At 31.7% G+C, this 17,321-nt stretch overlaps 1 protein-coding gene across 3 annotated transcripts in view; it reads right to left on the bottom strand.

Moving 5' to 3' along the window:
- Window positions 1-782: 782 nt before the first annotated feature.
- Window positions 783-17,321, bottom strand: part of LOC123713776 (peroxidase-like) — a 53,124-nt gene continuing 36,585 nt past the window's right edge. For all 3 annotated transcript variants that reach the window (XM_045667619.1, XM_045667617.1, XM_045667618.1), the window contains 10 exons: window positions 16,499-16,675; window positions 14,752-14,948; window positions 14,132-14,330; window positions 12,473-12,670; window positions 9,580-9,730; window positions 7,711-7,887; window positions 6,066-6,216; window positions 3,296-3,494; window positions 2,092-2,200; window positions 783-1,654 (listed from right to left, as the gene is read on the bottom strand). In XM_045667619.1, the coding sequence (XP_045523575.1) occupies window positions 1,576-1,654; window positions 2,092-2,200; window positions 3,296-3,494; window positions 6,066-6,216; window positions 7,711-7,887; window positions 9,580-9,730; window positions 12,473-12,670; window positions 14,132-14,330; window positions 14,752-14,948; window positions 16,499-16,675 (1,637 nt within the window). In that variant the 3' untranslated portion in view covers window positions 783-1,575. The remainder of the gene's footprint in view (window positions 1,655-2,091; window positions 2,201-3,295; window positions 3,495-6,065; window positions 6,217-7,710; window positions 7,888-9,579; window positions 9,731-12,472; window positions 12,671-14,131; window positions 14,331-14,751; window positions 14,949-16,498; window positions 16,676-17,321) is intronic.

A 17,321-nucleotide genomic window follows, 5' to 3' on the forward strand; every position in this document is an offset into this window, starting at 1 on the left:
TTTAAACATTAATTTTATATTGGAGTTAATGTAATCAAAAACAATATTTTTAGAGGAAAATTGGGTGCTTGCTAACTTACCTTATTATTGAGATTTGACAGTTGACAAAACAGGACATTGCGTCTACCATAATCGTCAATATTATGGCAATAGTTTTAACTTTTTGCCAGTTTCAAGTAAAAGGTTGGGAAACTAAACGCGAGAAAAAAGCTAAGCTAGTTAAAAACAAAATATGTACATAAATATACTCTTCTTCTTAATATTATAATTGATTATGAAAGATAATACAATAAAGGATAAAGCACCCAAATCCTTTTAGACACTGCTTGAATGAAATGCTCGTGTCAAGGTTTTAAATTGATTTGACTTTGACGTTTTAATATGAGATCTGACAGAATGACAATGACAGCTGAGAGTAACATTGTTCCGGTATAATACAAGATAACTCACCAATCTTGATATATTTCTTTTTGATAAATAAAATCGTGTATATATTTTTGTAACGCATTAAATGCTATGTGCTATGCGCGTTACTGCAACTTTAGTATTCAATATCGAAGTTCTCTGTATATTCGTAGCGCTGACATCGCTTAGAATCGCGCGGTACAAACCTTCATTTTATTTCCTTCATTATTCGGGCGCCTTTAAATTTGCCGCAACGTGCCGCGCTACTTTGTAAATCTATGTAAATAAACAACGCGCGGTTGTAGCGCATCAGTTCATCGATCGACTAAGGCTGCGCGCACGTATTTTTTGTAAAAAAAAGCAAAATTCAAAGCAATAATATAAAACTGTGTATAAATGTGGTTTACTTCAAAAATAAAACGATTATATTATGGATTTGGTGGCAATTTTTACTTACCTGAGTGTTATTGATTGACTCTTATATTAGTATTTCCTAACCGGGGAGTAATTCGTAGAATTGTGTTCTTGACAATCTTAAATAATTCTAAAATTGTTTGTGACTGTAGCCTTTTACTTTAGAAAATTCAGTTTGTTATACAAAATAAAAACAACGTTTTCTTAGGTTTCTTTTTTTGTTTTTTGCCTTAAATCTTTTTCGCTTTAATAGTAATACTAAAAGTAGTGTTTCTTCGTCAGAGTCCATCGTGAAAATATGTACGATTCTCAAACTAGTGACAGAGCTGTGCTGCCGCCGCGTGGCACGTTGCGGCAAATTTGAAGGCCCTCATCACTATAGTATATATCGCATTGTATTAGGAATTACAGAGTACCTACAGACACTGAATTGAATTATATTTAGTACTAAGAATGGATGCTATGAGAAATATACACTCAGCATACATATATGAAATGATTTTTACTATTTTAGTATCCAGAAAATATATTGTTTTTAAAGATAACACTTATGTTAATTAAAAAATATATAAATTATTCGATATTCGAGAAACGTACTATAAACGTTAATTAGCTATTGAATCTTAAAGGTTCTAAGCTCGACTGTGCATCTGTAAAGTTCTTTATACAATTACCTTGAAGGAAAACTTAAGCGTGATTTTAATTAACGTTTATAGTATGTATAAGATACAAGATCCAATATTAGTCTTAATCATATCATTCGAAATTTCTTCTCTCGTCCTGCCATAAACTTAAATCTATTGATGGTAGACGGTTGCAGGGAACTGGTGTATTTCTAGAAAAATATTTATTTAAAATCAGTTATCATTTTTTTTATATTAAATAAATATAAATATTGTTTATTTTTAAAGAATTTAACTGAAGTACTCATCTGCTCTTTCTATCAGAGCAAGACACGATTGGACAAAAATAGACGAAAGATAGAAGGTTATTGTGAAAAGTCTAATTGCGTGACTGAGTGAGATAGCTCCATGGAACTTAAAATTGATTTCAATAAACAAAAATTCATAAAAAGAAAATTAGTGTAAAATGAAAAATAGCAAATCTTTTTGATAATTATCAAACCTATTACACAAAAATTTAAAAGCTAAATGAGAAATAAAAAAGAATTGTATTTAATATAAGTTAGTATTACGTTAGGATAGATTATAAAATTGTTCTAGTGCAGAGACAATTTACTAAAAAAATATGTCAAAGATTAAAAATATTTACCCAGCACTGATAAGTTCAAAGGCCCGTGGCTGCATAAAGTGAATATCGTTCGCATTATCGCAAAGGATTCGTGCCATTGACGCTCCTTTACGAATAGATTGCAGTTGACCTGATAAACATACCAAAGTATTAATAAAAGTTTTTTTCAATTATTTGCAAACGTTTCTCGTTATCGTCATCAGCCTCTTTATTAAGTCCATTTGTGGACGTAGGACCCCTTCATTTTCCTCCAGTATGCCCTGCACTGGCCTCTGTATATCCACTGAGAGCAAACCTCCTCGACGATGTCGTCAGTGCACCTAGTGGATGAGCCACGCGGTCTTTTGTACTGTCCAGTTCTTCATTCAAGGAGCCTGCTTCAAATGTTTTGTTAACCACGCGAACTTCGTTTCGCCATTATAAGTTTTACGTTCGTTTCAGGCCGTTGACACTGCTGCCAATGCTGGACAGCTGCCTCTCACCTAAATTTCCAGTACAACGGGTCCAGGTGATCTGATCACCAAGAGGGAGACATTCTAACGCTTCAACGGCCGCGGCCTCTATTCCAGGAGTTTTTCCCCCATCGGCCATCCGTTTTTCGGGAAATGCATCTCGCCCACTGCCATTTATGGTTATATATGGCTTATACGCCTTGTTTGCTATTTTTCTTTAGTTCTCCTACGAATCTCTTTATGTCTAATACGATTCGTGTAGAGAAACACCGAGAGATTTTTTTACATTCTTTCAATTTTTTTCCAAAAAAGGCTTCCTTAGTTTTCAAAGAATAATTTAAAGAAGTATATATATAGTCTTCGAGTTTCGAGCTTAGCCACATATTTTTCTTCATAAAGTCAGGCCTCATTAAAACCAGTAAATATATTCAAGAGTGCAAGTTATCGAATAATAATAATAAACTTTATGCATAACAAAATAGATCTGAAGCTAGTTCACACACTAGGGAGCTCGTGTTGTTAGTGACTGGGTATATGTATAAAACCAAAGTAAGATAAGTTATGTATAAGCATTTTTAAGAAAAAGTATTCTTTACTTTTTTCTAACAAAAAATCGTTACTTAAGAAAACTAGATGATTTACAAAAAAAATATACTAAAATAAGATTATAAAGAAGTTTGTTTGAACACTTTTATCTCAGAAACTACTGGTTGGGATTAAAAATTAAAACTGCGAGGCATAGGTGATATTATATGGTGTTTAACGGTACTTACTTAAGGTAAAGGCAACTTCAGGATCTCCATTTTCATAGAAATATCTATCACCCACTCTGGTTCTGTAGAATTGTTCAGTGAGGATGCATAGGAACGTGGGACCAGCTTGCGCTCCATGTGCGTTTAACTCCAAAGATCCAGCGACGACCAATTCGACGTCTCTCACATCGCTGTATATAGTTTCGAGTAGGTGTACACTCTGAAAGAAAGGTTCTCTTAAACGTGTAAATTGATGACTTGAAGAGAAAAGAAGAGAAGTAGTATAGTATATTTGCTACTAAAATGAGTAAAAATTTAAAATAAATTTGATTAAGAGCGAAAATTTTAACAACAATCATTAGCGACTCTCATCCCTGTGGTCGTAGGTTCGATAAACAGCTGTGCACCAGTCACTAATGGAATTTCTTTCTATGTGCGTATTTAACACTCGAACGAAACATCGTGAGGAGAACTCCTCCTTAGACTCTAACAATATATGACGTATCCGGCACAGAATGCCTATTAGAAAAAACTAATGTTCACGAAAAAGATACACAAATCTGAAGCCCAGAACCACATGGTTGTACCAGTTTCTAGGTTAAGACTCTAAATGAAGACTCTAGATGAAAAATTAATCTCCCGATTGTCTTATGTAATTACGTTTTTAATAAATGCTCAAAAAGTGGCGTATTTCCAGGACGTATAGCAATCGGGAAAAAGCTCTACTATGTAATTACATATATATACATCATACGACGAATTTATTGCATGGAGAGAAGAAGAAATAGCAAATAGTTTCATTTTTTTGCTTCATTTTTTTGCAACTGTATGAAAAATAGTTGTTCAGTACACGCGCAAAACCGTCGTTGCAACTTGTTCCAACTGTCAACCCTCACCTACGGCTGCGTCTCGGCTTTGGTAGACATTTGTCGGAACTCTTTGCAATGACAGGCTTTCCACACTCGTAATGATATACTATTTTGACACACAGCAGTTTTATCGCGAAGTCGTGATTCTAAATCTTTTGCATAGTATTATTGATATTATAATAATAGGTTAGTTCGTGCTTAGAATATTATTCAGACGAGACGTAACTCGAACCGCCATACCGATTTTTACAGCAGTTAGCTAACTCTACACTCGAATTAGTATAATGAACACTTTATTTACATCTGAAACAATATCAGAAAACAGGTAAATACAAAAAGAGACAAAGGAATCAAATACGCTTACTGCTAGCAGTTTCCTCCAACCATAATTGACTCTGAATCTTTCTGCAAAATGCCAATTTCAATTGACAATTAGAACAAAGCACCAACGTGGGATGCGATGTAATTGATCCAAATTTAGCTAATGTCGTTACGCAAACAAAACATTCATGCGTCTTTTTTTTAAGCCAGTAAAACGCAGTAAAACCTTCACTAGATCATTGTTCTAAGCGTTGTTAGTCTAATCGTATAAATTGCATTGCGAAGCTCTCGATACAATACGCAGCAATCAAGACTTGTTCGTATGGTGAATAAAATCAACACAATTGAAGTATAACAAGCATGGGGATGTGGCGCCATTTTCATGGCAGACATTATTTCATGCTTTGCACCGGGCTACACGGTGATCCAAGGCTTGTTTCCCGGCTACAACACATGTGTGTTTCGAAAGGTACAGAAAGCGATAACCTTGCACTAATGATTTTTAAATGTAAAATACTATCGGTACTTCAAAACATCTATTTTACTTTACGCATAGCGTCACTCAGCGTTATATACCGTTACGTCACTTTATATATATTATATGTTATATAACGTGAATTTCAGGTCGAGTAAATGGTCTTAGCAATCTGAACGAAGGAAGTCTCAATAAATCGCAGAAATAATAGCAAAGACATTCCTCAAGAGAGCATTCAAGCCGTCTACGTGTGACGAAAAACAATTGGAAGCCGAAGTGTAAAAAGAAAAGTGTTTTCCGTTTGATAAAAACGTTGATAACGTTTCATTTGCTAGTATTTCCGCAAATATTTTGATTTAGTGATATTAGTTTCTTAGACGGTAATAAATTTACTAAAATAATATTCAGTAGGGTGGCAAGTTTTTGAAGGGTCGAAATATATTTGCGGGACTTAATAAATATTATTTTTAACATACATTGGTTTATCAGAACAATTAAGTATTAATTGGGAAAATCATGTTCACAACATTTTATAAATCAATCATTATTAAAATGACAAAAATTCAATTACAAATATTAAATTTCAGTAACAGCTTACGATGGGCTAAAATATTTGATTAATTTAGTTTTTAACTAATCTGACAGTCAAAGTCTAAAACAATATAGTTCATTTATTTTAAAATATTTTAAAAATCTCCAAAAAGAAAAACACTTTTTGAACGGATTAAAGCTATGTAGTATTATTAAAAACATATATAATTATTTACATAATTTCAAATTTTAATTTTTTTCCGACGATAATATTTTAGTCGATATCAACTTCGGGGCAATAAATACAGATAACACAACTTTCTCTGCAGTTGTGATACTTTTGACATTTAACACCTTTTGTCTTGAGTCACCGTGACCACGCACGCTGAAAAGCACGCGAAACGTTGAAAAATTTTTTTTTTATAATTATAAGTTTTTAATAATAATAATACATAGCTTTAATCCGTTCCGTGTTTTTCTTAATGTGTAAAAGCTATTTTAACAAAAGACTATACAATCTCCAAAAAATCAAAAATGTATTTGTTGTAAATACATTTTTGATTTTTTTCCATATTTTCTACCACAAGGAACTTACTTCTTTAGGTATGAAATCTCTCATATCCTGGAAGTTTCGGGGTACTGGGAGACCGCAGGCAGCTCTAGTGTCAACGTAGCTACCCAAGCCATGGTCGCGACCACGTTGTATGTCTGTCGCTCGTAGATCACCGCCAAATGTTTGGTTACGGCTAAACAAAGCATAAAAATATTTAACCAAAATGCCGGAAAAGATTATAATAATAGATTTAAAATCGAATTGGTACATCAGTGCATATTCTTTTCACTGCAAACTCTTTGCACGGACTAATATCAATTAGTCCGTGCAAAGAGTTTAGCTTTACTAAGAAACATACAAAAATAAATAATATCATTTATTCAGCCTCTCTGAAATACTAAACAGAGGTAAGTAAAAAAGTAGAACACAAGAACTCGTCTTTTCCTTAATTTAGATTGTAAGTAGTTTATTGGGCACTTTCTAATGTTAAATATGCTTTTAAGTAAATAAGGTTACACTTAAATTACTGATTTATGTTAGGCTAGATCGTTATGTTCCATGATGTCTCAGTGAATACATACGTATATATAAAAAACTAATTTATTCTGCACAACATGCCATTTCACATTATTTACGCTTAATTATTAGTTAATTAAGAAATAATCTAGAAATAAGCTTTGTTAAAGGCTAAATTTTCTGTCATTTTGGTCCTGAAAACTAATATAAATAAAAAATTGCTAAACGAAGGATGTTTGAATACAATTATATACTAAACTTTAGTAAGTAATTGACTGCTAAATAAATATATTATTATAAGCAAAGCTTTCAATAACTATTCAAGCTCGAAGGCTATAAAAGTTATTTAAGATAGTTTAAACTTCTGTGTAAACTATGTTCGTAATAAAATTTACGATCACTCTCAAAAGTTTCAAAACTGTGTTCTGTAAACACTTAATGTTATTTGGAACTGTATTTGGAAAATTGTGTACATTTATATTTCTTATATAATACAATTAGTCAGAAACATTTCGACCAATGTTTTTTTTTAATAATACGTATATATAGAAGACCTCATCCAATAACAAAACTTAACGTGAATTTGTTCAGCAATCGTGAGCAACGTCGCATAGCGGTGTTGGCCTAGTGGCTTCAGCGACTCTCTATATAGGAATGTATATAGATTAATTTCCCGGCTGTGCTCCAATGACATTTTGTCTATGTGCGCATTTAACATTCGCCCGAACGGTGAAGGATAACTCCGTGAGAAAACCAACTTGCCTCAAACTCAAAAAGGCTCAGGAGTTTTTCTATCAGACGTGTTTATTTGAAATTACTTACATAAATCAGTGTATTATAAAATTGATTTAGTTTTAAATTTTGCGGGATAAGGGTCCATAAACAAGCTTTCTCCTTCGCATTTATCAAAACAATTTCTAGCTTTCTTACCTAGTATAGCTGTTTTAAAAATTGCATATCCTACAGTTGTTATTATCGTTATTTGTTGTAACATTAGGAGATGTTTTCAGTTTACTATTCACTCTTGGTATTACCGCAAAATAATTCTATAATCAATTTTTTTCCGGGTCTATTTGGTTTAAGAATAAAAACCTAGTAACTAGGCATGTATGTGATATATTATTCCTTAAATACATATGAGTTCGTAATAAATGAGGATGCCGTAACTTACCGGAAAAGGAACTGTGTTATTTCGCTATCCCAAAAGCGATCGCTGAACCCTTGTGGCTGAGATGTAAGTCCCAAAGTCAACTTGTCGAAGGTGTTCTCGATTTCTAAAAGTAGTGGTCGATTGAACCAATCACTCAAACGGGCGTAGCCTGCAAGCTGTCTGTCCTCCGTTATCAAGCTATGAAACAATAATCGTTTAAGTACCAAACACCAGTAAGGTAGCCGCAAATAGTAGATTTTTACAAGGAAGAACTTTTATACAAAAGCTCATCATAGTCGTTCTTTTATATAGACAAATGTAAAGGTTAAAGTATAATTGAAGAGAGTATAATAATTATTAATGAATAAAATTAAGAAAACACTTTTTAAACGGATTGAAGCTATGTAGACGTTTCGCGTATGCACGCACGCTATAATTTAAAATTATGTAAATAATTATAAGTTTTTGTTAATAATACATAGCTTCAATCCGTTTAAAAAGTATTTTCTTAATGTGTAAAAGCTATGTTAACAAAAGACAATACAATGAATAAAATTACTTGTTTTCTTTATATAATGCATAAATATAATATAAATCAAACTAAAATCTGCCTGTCAAATTTTCATCATAAAGTTATTTTATATAATAATAATTTATTGCAAGAATATGGTACAAAAATGTGTAAGGTGATACAATAGTAAGTTCGCATATTCTGCCACACAAAATGGCGCGCAAATCTGTCCTTAAAGGAGTTTTACATTTTACACTATTAGTCATATGAATTTGTCAATTTTTATATTATTTGTATCGTATTAAACGTAAAGTCTCCTTGATACTTGATAGAATTGTCAAAAACACGCTTTATTTGTTTGCACCGACTATATACATACAAAGAAAACTCGAAACTACAGATATAGTAATATAATAGTCTAGTATAAAATGTTAACAATAACACCCCACATATACATATATTATACATACATAAAGCAAGCCAAACCAAACATAACAGTTGCTCGTATAGTAAAGAAAAACGTGGAGGACTGATCATATGTCAAAACCAAAAATTTACGACATGTCTGACAGACTTTTAAGTAGATCAGTCTCGAAGCCTATGAGATAATGATCAATAAAATGAATGCAATCTTAGACCAAACCCCATTTAGAGTCGTAGCGCCACTGGATAATTAGTTTTTGAGATTTAATTCAATTATTTTGTAACCAAATAACAGTAGACTAACAGAACATTCGTAATATATCAAATCATATTTACAAATCCTGAAAGCCGAGAAAGATTCTCTTGGATTTTAAGGGTAAACTTGTCTGAAAATATTTTGGATAATATATTGTAGATGAAATTACCTTAACGTACATTGGATACAAACCTCTTTGGTTGGTATAAAAATGAATGGAACAACTGGATACACGTTTTATATATTTTATTTAACAGCTGTGATGCAATTAATCGTTGTATCTGAAAGTGCTGTGCACCGATTGATATTAAATTACATAAAAACTCCTTTAGCATAATTTAAACAACGCTTAAATAAATAAAAAAAACAATAAAACAGATGCAGCCCATGCCTTATTAAAGTAATGGGGGATGTCATACTTAGAATCAAAGTAAAGGCGATCATCAGATCATAAACCATAAAATGAAGTATATATATGTATTATTGTCTTTTGTTAACATAGCTTTTACACAGTAAGAAAACACTTTTTATACGGAGTTTATAATAATAATACATAGCTTCAATCCGTTTAAAAAGTGTTTTCTTAATATATATATGTAGTTGTTTTTCAAACCTCAAAACCTCGCATTCAAGTAAAAATAACTTGTACAGAATCAATAATAAAAACGAGATCATGTTGTTTTATGAAATAAATACTCACTGCAAATATCCACGTATCAAAGTATGGAAATGTCTGAAGGCTGCCGTAGCATGTTCGTCCAGAACGGATGGATCCACTCGAGCGTTGTAGTCGGACACGTATAAATCAACACCGCGATATATTAACTTGTTCTTTAACATGTTTTCCAATCCTACAAGATATAAGAATAATTTTTAATTCCGTCAACCGCTAATTCACGTTCACGGTGACGTTTCGACTTTCAGTTCAACCAATCACAATCGAACGAAAGGCTCTATAGTTACTTTTTGTCAAAGACAATTGATTTAATTAAGTTATAACCCTAAAAAGGGGTTCCTTTAAAAAAATCTATTTAAAGATCGAATACATCTTTAGCAATAATTTTTTTCTTAAATTTTGGACTATTACTGTCACAACATATAGTATACATACGTATAGTAACTATCTACATAATTACTATACGTATGTTTAGTAATTATGTAGATAGATATTGTCGAGGAGGTGTTTTTACTAATGTTTATATACCTACATACTACATAGTCTTTATTTATATAAATATTTAAAAAGAAAGTGTAATCCTATTTAGGAAAAATACCTAGCACATAAAAACGTTCGCTACTAATAACGAGACGTTGTAACAAAAGGAATGCCTTGAAGTTCAATAAACGTACTTAATTGAAATTCTTTAAATATCTAATTTAATTCTCGTACTTTGACAGTAACATATTAAGACCTACTAAAATTCTTATAGCATTAGAGAACATATCTCGTGTAGAAAATTAGAAAATACAATCTTTTTTCTATAAAAGAAGCTTAACTATTAAAACTTGTTAAGAATTGCCTCAGACAATAAGGAACTATAAACGTTATAAAATCTAATTTTAAAATTCTTGGTAACTTGTACTTTGCAATTCTGCTAAGAATATAAATAGGTATCCGTACATCGTACTATCGGTGTGTAAATAGGTTGCCTTATCAAGTCTTACAATATAATGGTGTTCATATTGGGAAATACTATTATCCTCTAAGTTTCGAGATTGATTTATATTTAAGCCAGTTTGAAAGGTGATAATTTTACGAATATACGTAACAAGTTTTGTTTAGAAGTTCTAAGCAATGTGTGCTTTACAATAATTAAATTCTTAAAGATTAGTTGAAACCATTAATACGAAACTATACAATTCGAACGAGTAGCTCCCGAGATTGGCGCAATTGACGCAATTGGCGGTTAACAAGCAAAAAATTCTTTATATAACCTCTCTAAAAGAATTTGTATGCTTTTGGCGCCCTGAATCGTTTAGATTCACAAATCAGCCCGGCAGATGGCGCTGTAATCGGTATCTAGGTTATCTATATAGCAAATAAACAGCTGGTATATATATAAAACGATGCATGTGTTCGTTATTAAACAGCTAAAGGCTGGGCACATTTTGATGAAATTTGTGTGTTCAAGTGGAGTGGAGAATGATTTACATAATTAGATATTTTTGTACGTTTGTCGCTCCGCTAGTATTAGTTTAAATTGAAAAGTTTACAGGTATAAGAGATACCTGTAAAATTACGATGAACTGTCAAGAAATTTCTACTCAACATTCTTTGAGACAAGACAGCTAGGGGAGCCAGACTTGTAGAATAAACGAAAATTAAATAATGTTCTGTATTTCCTACTTGCTCGATTTACATACCGCTATGATTTTAACTTTGAATACCGGAAGTCAAGATGGTAATTATATATGGTATTCATAGTATCCAAAATGTCAGAATTACATTTGATTGCCCTTTGAGTAAAGTATAAGAGGCATGAGTCACACCTTACCTTATACCATACGTACATTTAGCGTCAGCTTAGAATATAGCAATGCATGATGCGATTTGTATCTATTTATTTATTAAAGTTTACCACATCATACATAGTCCTAAATCTATTGCATATTTTCAAAACTCTTTCATCTAAAATGTATCACAATTGAAGCAAAGATAGGTGTTTCAAAAATACAATTAAAACATATAATGAGCACACAATAAAATTAACAGAATTTTTTGGTAAAAGAGAAATAAAAAAAATCATCAAAACAGCGAATTACGTTCGAGATAGGCACCCAGCAATGCTTTCTCTAAGACCGAAACCGTATCAAAGTAATAAAGATAATTTTAATTTAAGTTCAAAAAACTATTGAATCCAATATCCTGATTTGTTACAATAAGTAATTTTATATTGTACTAGCTGCCCCCGCGAGCTTCGTTTCTCCTTAATGTGATTTTACTTAGGCTACCTTTTTAGTACATACTAACAGTTCAGTTTTCCGGAATAATTTTTTTTAGGTTTTTTTGTGAATATTTCTCTATATAAACCTCAGAATTAAAGTTATAAGATTTTAACAAATAAAAAAAGGGATTGATCGTAGAAGGGTGAAAGCTAGGGTTGTATGTAAAAACAAAAAAAAATGAGATGTCAAAAAAATTAAATTAGGACCGTTAACATTTATAGGCATGAAAAATAGATGTTGTCCGATTCGCAGACCTAACCAATATGCACACAGAATTTCACGGAAATCGGACAAGCCATTTCGGAGTAGTTTAATTACAAACACCGTGACCCGAGAATTTCATATATTAGATTTGGTCTATATGAAATAAATAACTTTTAGGTTGCCTTTTATACTATTTTAACTTTCCATATATATACAAATATGCTTATAGATTGCATGCAAACGTGTGACAACGTAAAAATCAATTTTATGGCAATATACAAATGAGATAACTTAATATGAAGAATGCTTTGGTCGTGGTACTCAAAACGTAATGCAAATAATGTAATAAAATTGCATTTATATAAAAATTATCTTTAAAAGTTTTTTAGATGTCTATCTTGTAAAATTATTTTAGTAAACATTATAGACAAGCCATTACTTACCAAGGAATATAGGAAGATATTCATAATAATTAATATGCTGTATTTGTGCGATATGAATCCGTCGCGATTCTTGGAACGTTGTCTCATCGCTCCACCAGGGATTCATTGATGCGAGCTTGTTCGCGATGCGATTATGTTCGCGGAGCAAAATAACTTGTAGAATCGTTAACTGTGGATTCTGATTAACACGTATGTCACCTGAAAATGAACTTTATTATTGTAATATCTTGAATTTGCATCAATGAACTGGGACTATAAGGATTTTTGTTAACAATATTTTAAACTAAAAGCACCCAGGGGCCTTAGTCAAGATGCCTTAACATAGTAGTAGTGTATGTAGAAAGACGTAAACTAAATTTTGTTTGAAGATGACAGTTTTTTTTTGTTTCGTTCAATTACAATTTTGATTTCTTTTTCATTGACAATAATAATAATAGTTTGTTACTGATTTCATTATCTGTCTCTCTGAGTCAGTAAACACATGTGAGAAACATGGTCAGGTGTATAGTGGTGCTAATAGTTTCCTCCTAGTTTTTCTTTGTGTCTTGATCGGTTCACCGGATCGCGAAAGACCTCACTATATTAGTGTTTAAATCTGTTGTTGCATTTATAAGTTGACGCATTACGAATTTTGCACTGGTTACGTACATTTTAAAGTTTATATTTAAATGATTTGATTATTACAATTACACACAATATGCATAAATAACCAAGGATTCTATATAGAGACATTTTACTCCATTAATTTTTCATTATTGTTAAAACGTGGAAATGAAACTGGGGTACTTTGAAAATATTCCTGAATTCTTAACGTTGAAATTGTAAGGAGCTTAGTAATTTATTCGTACAATTATTTTAGTAGAAATACTTTACTTGGTTTACGGGTACTGTTGTTATATATGTTTAATAAGACATGTATACAGTTTCTATAAAATATATTAGTACTCTTATAGTCTAGCATACAAGATGCAGTCATTTAACGCCATTATGTTTATGTTATGTGATTCCATTTCTTCATGTATTTCATTCCATTTAACCAAGGCGTAAATTGCTTAATGTTTGTTCTCGTTGTTTCGAATGAGATTTATATCAGGATAAATGTTATCTCAGAAACCATTACTATTTTTTTTACAAAGAATTTATATAGAACTGTACGGAAAGATAGATCCGAAATTTCACCACCGTAAAGCGCACACATCTTCATAGTTGGTCTAGCATTTTATTTATAGTCGGGTACACCAATTTGTGATTCCACGAAAGAATTACAATTGGCAGGATTCAATATCTCCGACCTGAGGTTTTTAAAATAATTGGAAACCGAGGGCTTGGAGATATGTCATCTTAGCTGATGCCAAGAATAGATTTTCATTTGCATAACTAATGTCATAAAATAATAACTTTACAACCTCTGATCAATTTTTCCATTTACATGTGAAGTTTGCTAAAAGCTAACTTTTAGCAAACAAAACATTTATTAATCAACATTTAATACTCATTAGGTTGCGTTCTCAGGCGATACTCGCGCGCAACGCTGAAAATTGCATACCGCAAAACTAGGAAACTGTGAACTCTTACCATATACAATATATATGATGATCTGTTTTTACGACCAAATATGAGTAGTCCCTTCGATGTCTTTATAATAGATTTTTATCTTACCAGCCAAGTAGCACGGTTCGTTCGGTGACTGAGCAGATTCGCACGTCGTTGTGACATTAGGGTCCTGCGGGGGCCACTCACGGCCATTCCTCAATACTGTCAATAATCTCCCGCCACGGAATTCACGGATAGACCGCAATTGGCTCTCACTGTTTCCATAGACTAGCGAAAGATCCATGTATGCGGTGACAGTTGACAGCTATTGACAAAGACAATTGACTAAAGTAGCATGACAGGTGTTTCATGATTATTAAGCCAAGTACACTAATTAAATAAACCGAGAAAAGTATGGTTTCGTGAATAATCGAATTCAAGGACCAAGAGTGATACGCAATATTAGTTAGTTCTAAAGATTTACAAATTAAAATTATAGAATAAAATTTCGTTGCTGTTTGGTCTATGGAGGCTTTCTTTTAGTATTGGGCAAAGGCAATAATAACAATCTTTGACAGGAATAAAGGCTTTGACAGATGACAGTTTAAATCTATTGAAGTTCTAGAATAAGTGCCTCAGAGTTACGACTTAGGGATAAGCATGAGCGCTTGTTAAAAACGTATTAGATATTGACCAAAAGGGAATCTTAGTCCGCGTCGTTTAAGCCACATTCGCAAATGACGTACCGGCTGCGCAGGAGCATTGGCTGGTGTGCACCTCCTGTCTCTCGTTGTTCCAGTTCTGACAAAATTCATACATTGTGTGCCCTGAGGTGCGTGTATTGGGTCATTTGGTGGTATAAGAACAGGGGCGCACTTTGGGTTTTTCCCATAGTCCGACGCGAGATTACCGTTTTCATCGCAACAAACGATTGGATTACGATCTGCAAAGAGAAGTAATCAAAACTATAACATAAAATATCTCTATATCTTTGTAGTTTTAACTTACATTTAAATTGTTATATTATATTAAAATATATTAAAAAGTCAACTGTTTTAATTTATTATGTTTCTAGTTATAAGATATTATTGTAATGCTCGTTGGCAGACCTTTTTATAAATAAATAAATATATAATGTCTAATCAGATATTCATCTATACTACATTGCAAGCAATAAGCAACATTCTTCATTAGACTTAACGAAAAAACATGTTTAATAGACATAAACATAAAAAACTTCTTTAACAATCAGTTTCAGTCTAATTGCACTTTTTTATTAAAATATTATTTCACCTTTGTCTAGCAGTTTGTGTTTACACTGTGGTGAAAACAGACAAAAGAGTAACTAATTGAACTTATTAGGTTTTTATGAACCAGGAATTCTTAATACATATTTACTTAATTTGTACCTAGTATCAAGATTTAATTATTTAAAGTTAATAAATTATTACCCTTACCTTCTACAATATTTTAAAAAATATGGAATACGTTACCTTTTAATGTAAAGTTGTATTTTTGAATTAACCATAAACTGTAGATATTAAAATTCTACACGGGTTGTTACTAACGAACCAGCATTCATGCAAGCAATTTTTAAACTATAGTCTGCGGGAAATGAATCAACGAATATATAGTTGTAGTAGTGCTATATAACCTATTTTGATAACACTGATAATATGTAAAAAAATTAGTTCATAAAATGACGCGTAATTACTTTCTGTATATAGTTTGGCTCACAACTGGTTTTGTGTGTTGAATTCATCACGATAAATTAATTAATTTAAATAAATATTATTTAAAATTAAGACTCATAAATTATACACTGACAGGTAATATGACGTTGTTAAACATAATTGTACAAATATTTATTCATTTTATTGTAATGTTCTGTTATCCGAACTGCGTAAACGTTAAAAGTTTCTTGTCAATGAAATAGATACTATACCTAATAAACACTAGATAACTATCACCAAAAATAATGTTTCATCCAGATGTGAGAATAAAACACTGATATAGTATGACTAGTTAAGTTAAGTTAACAATATTTTTTACTAAAGTCAAGAGAACAACAATTGACTATTACTTAATGGCGCGAAAAGCTTTTCGGCGCCCAAACGTCAAAGTCGCTGTACCGTAGATGATTTTTTTTTGGATTTTATGACCTGGTATCTACAACCAATTACCGTAGATAAGTAGTATATAGTAATAGTATTAGTTAGTTACATAGACATAACAAGTCACGTATATGTCTATGGATATTTATTTATTGTTTTTGATATGATATTGATTTTTTATTGTGCTGTTATATGTCATTGTGATCTGTTCCGCTGTTAATAATTATAATTAGATAATATTTCGATAATTTTTTGTTAATATTTTATTTAGACCTCCAAAATGTTATGTTATTTTATCTTTGTTCTGTAAACTTATTTCAATTAATTATACTCCTAAACATAACCCATGATTAAATTATGTAATATCAAAAATTCTTACGACTTTGCGGGTTTCCAGCAGTTAGAGACATGTCATGAGTGATGATTTGTCCCCATTGCTGGGCGTTTAAGTTCCATTTAGGGTCTATTAGAGGCTTGTCTGGGAAAGCAGTTATACTGATTTCACGTGCATTTGGCAGTTCTTCTCCAGTAACCGACTTGGGTAGTTGGCTAATACCTATAAAAAAAATATGAATAAGTTTTCAAATAAATGTAAAAATTTCTTTGTCACTTATGAATAAACAAAATTATGTATTGTAGACAGTAGATTGGAATGTCCATAGAAACTTTCACCAAAAGAAATTTATACAAGAAAAACAAAATTGTATAAAATTTAATTTATGTATATCTGTATACCTTTAGTAATAAAATATGATATAAAGATAGATTTGTATTTTTGAATTAATCAAATATAAACTATTTAATAACAACTATTGCTAATGCAATCATGTTCAATAAATACACAACAAAATAAATTTAAATGCGATCATGTTTAAACTCGTGTAACCGGCAATGGGACGTGGGATAAACATTGTACTTTTTAAGGCCAGTAGGTGAAGCTAAACAGACGCATGACTTTCAAACGACGTCGATATTTTAGATTGATATTTACTGTAAATAGTACTTTATTTTATATATATTTCTTAATTTACATTTACATTGCGTAGATATTATTATTAGTAGCTGAGGCAAACTAGAAATCAATCAAATTATTATGAACACGGGAACTACACCGTAGTTATATAATGCAACTAGCTGCCCCCGCGAAACTTCGTTTCTCCTTAATGTGGTTTTCGTTAGCCTTAATACCGAGACACGAAATA

This window comes from Pieris brassicae, chromosome 8, assembly GCF_905147105.1.
Source record: "Pieris brassicae chromosome 8, ilPieBrab1.1, whole genome shotgun sequence".
In the NCBI taxonomy this organism is placed as follows: domain Eukaryota; kingdom Metazoa; phylum Arthropoda; class Insecta; order Lepidoptera; family Pieridae; genus Pieris; species Pieris brassicae.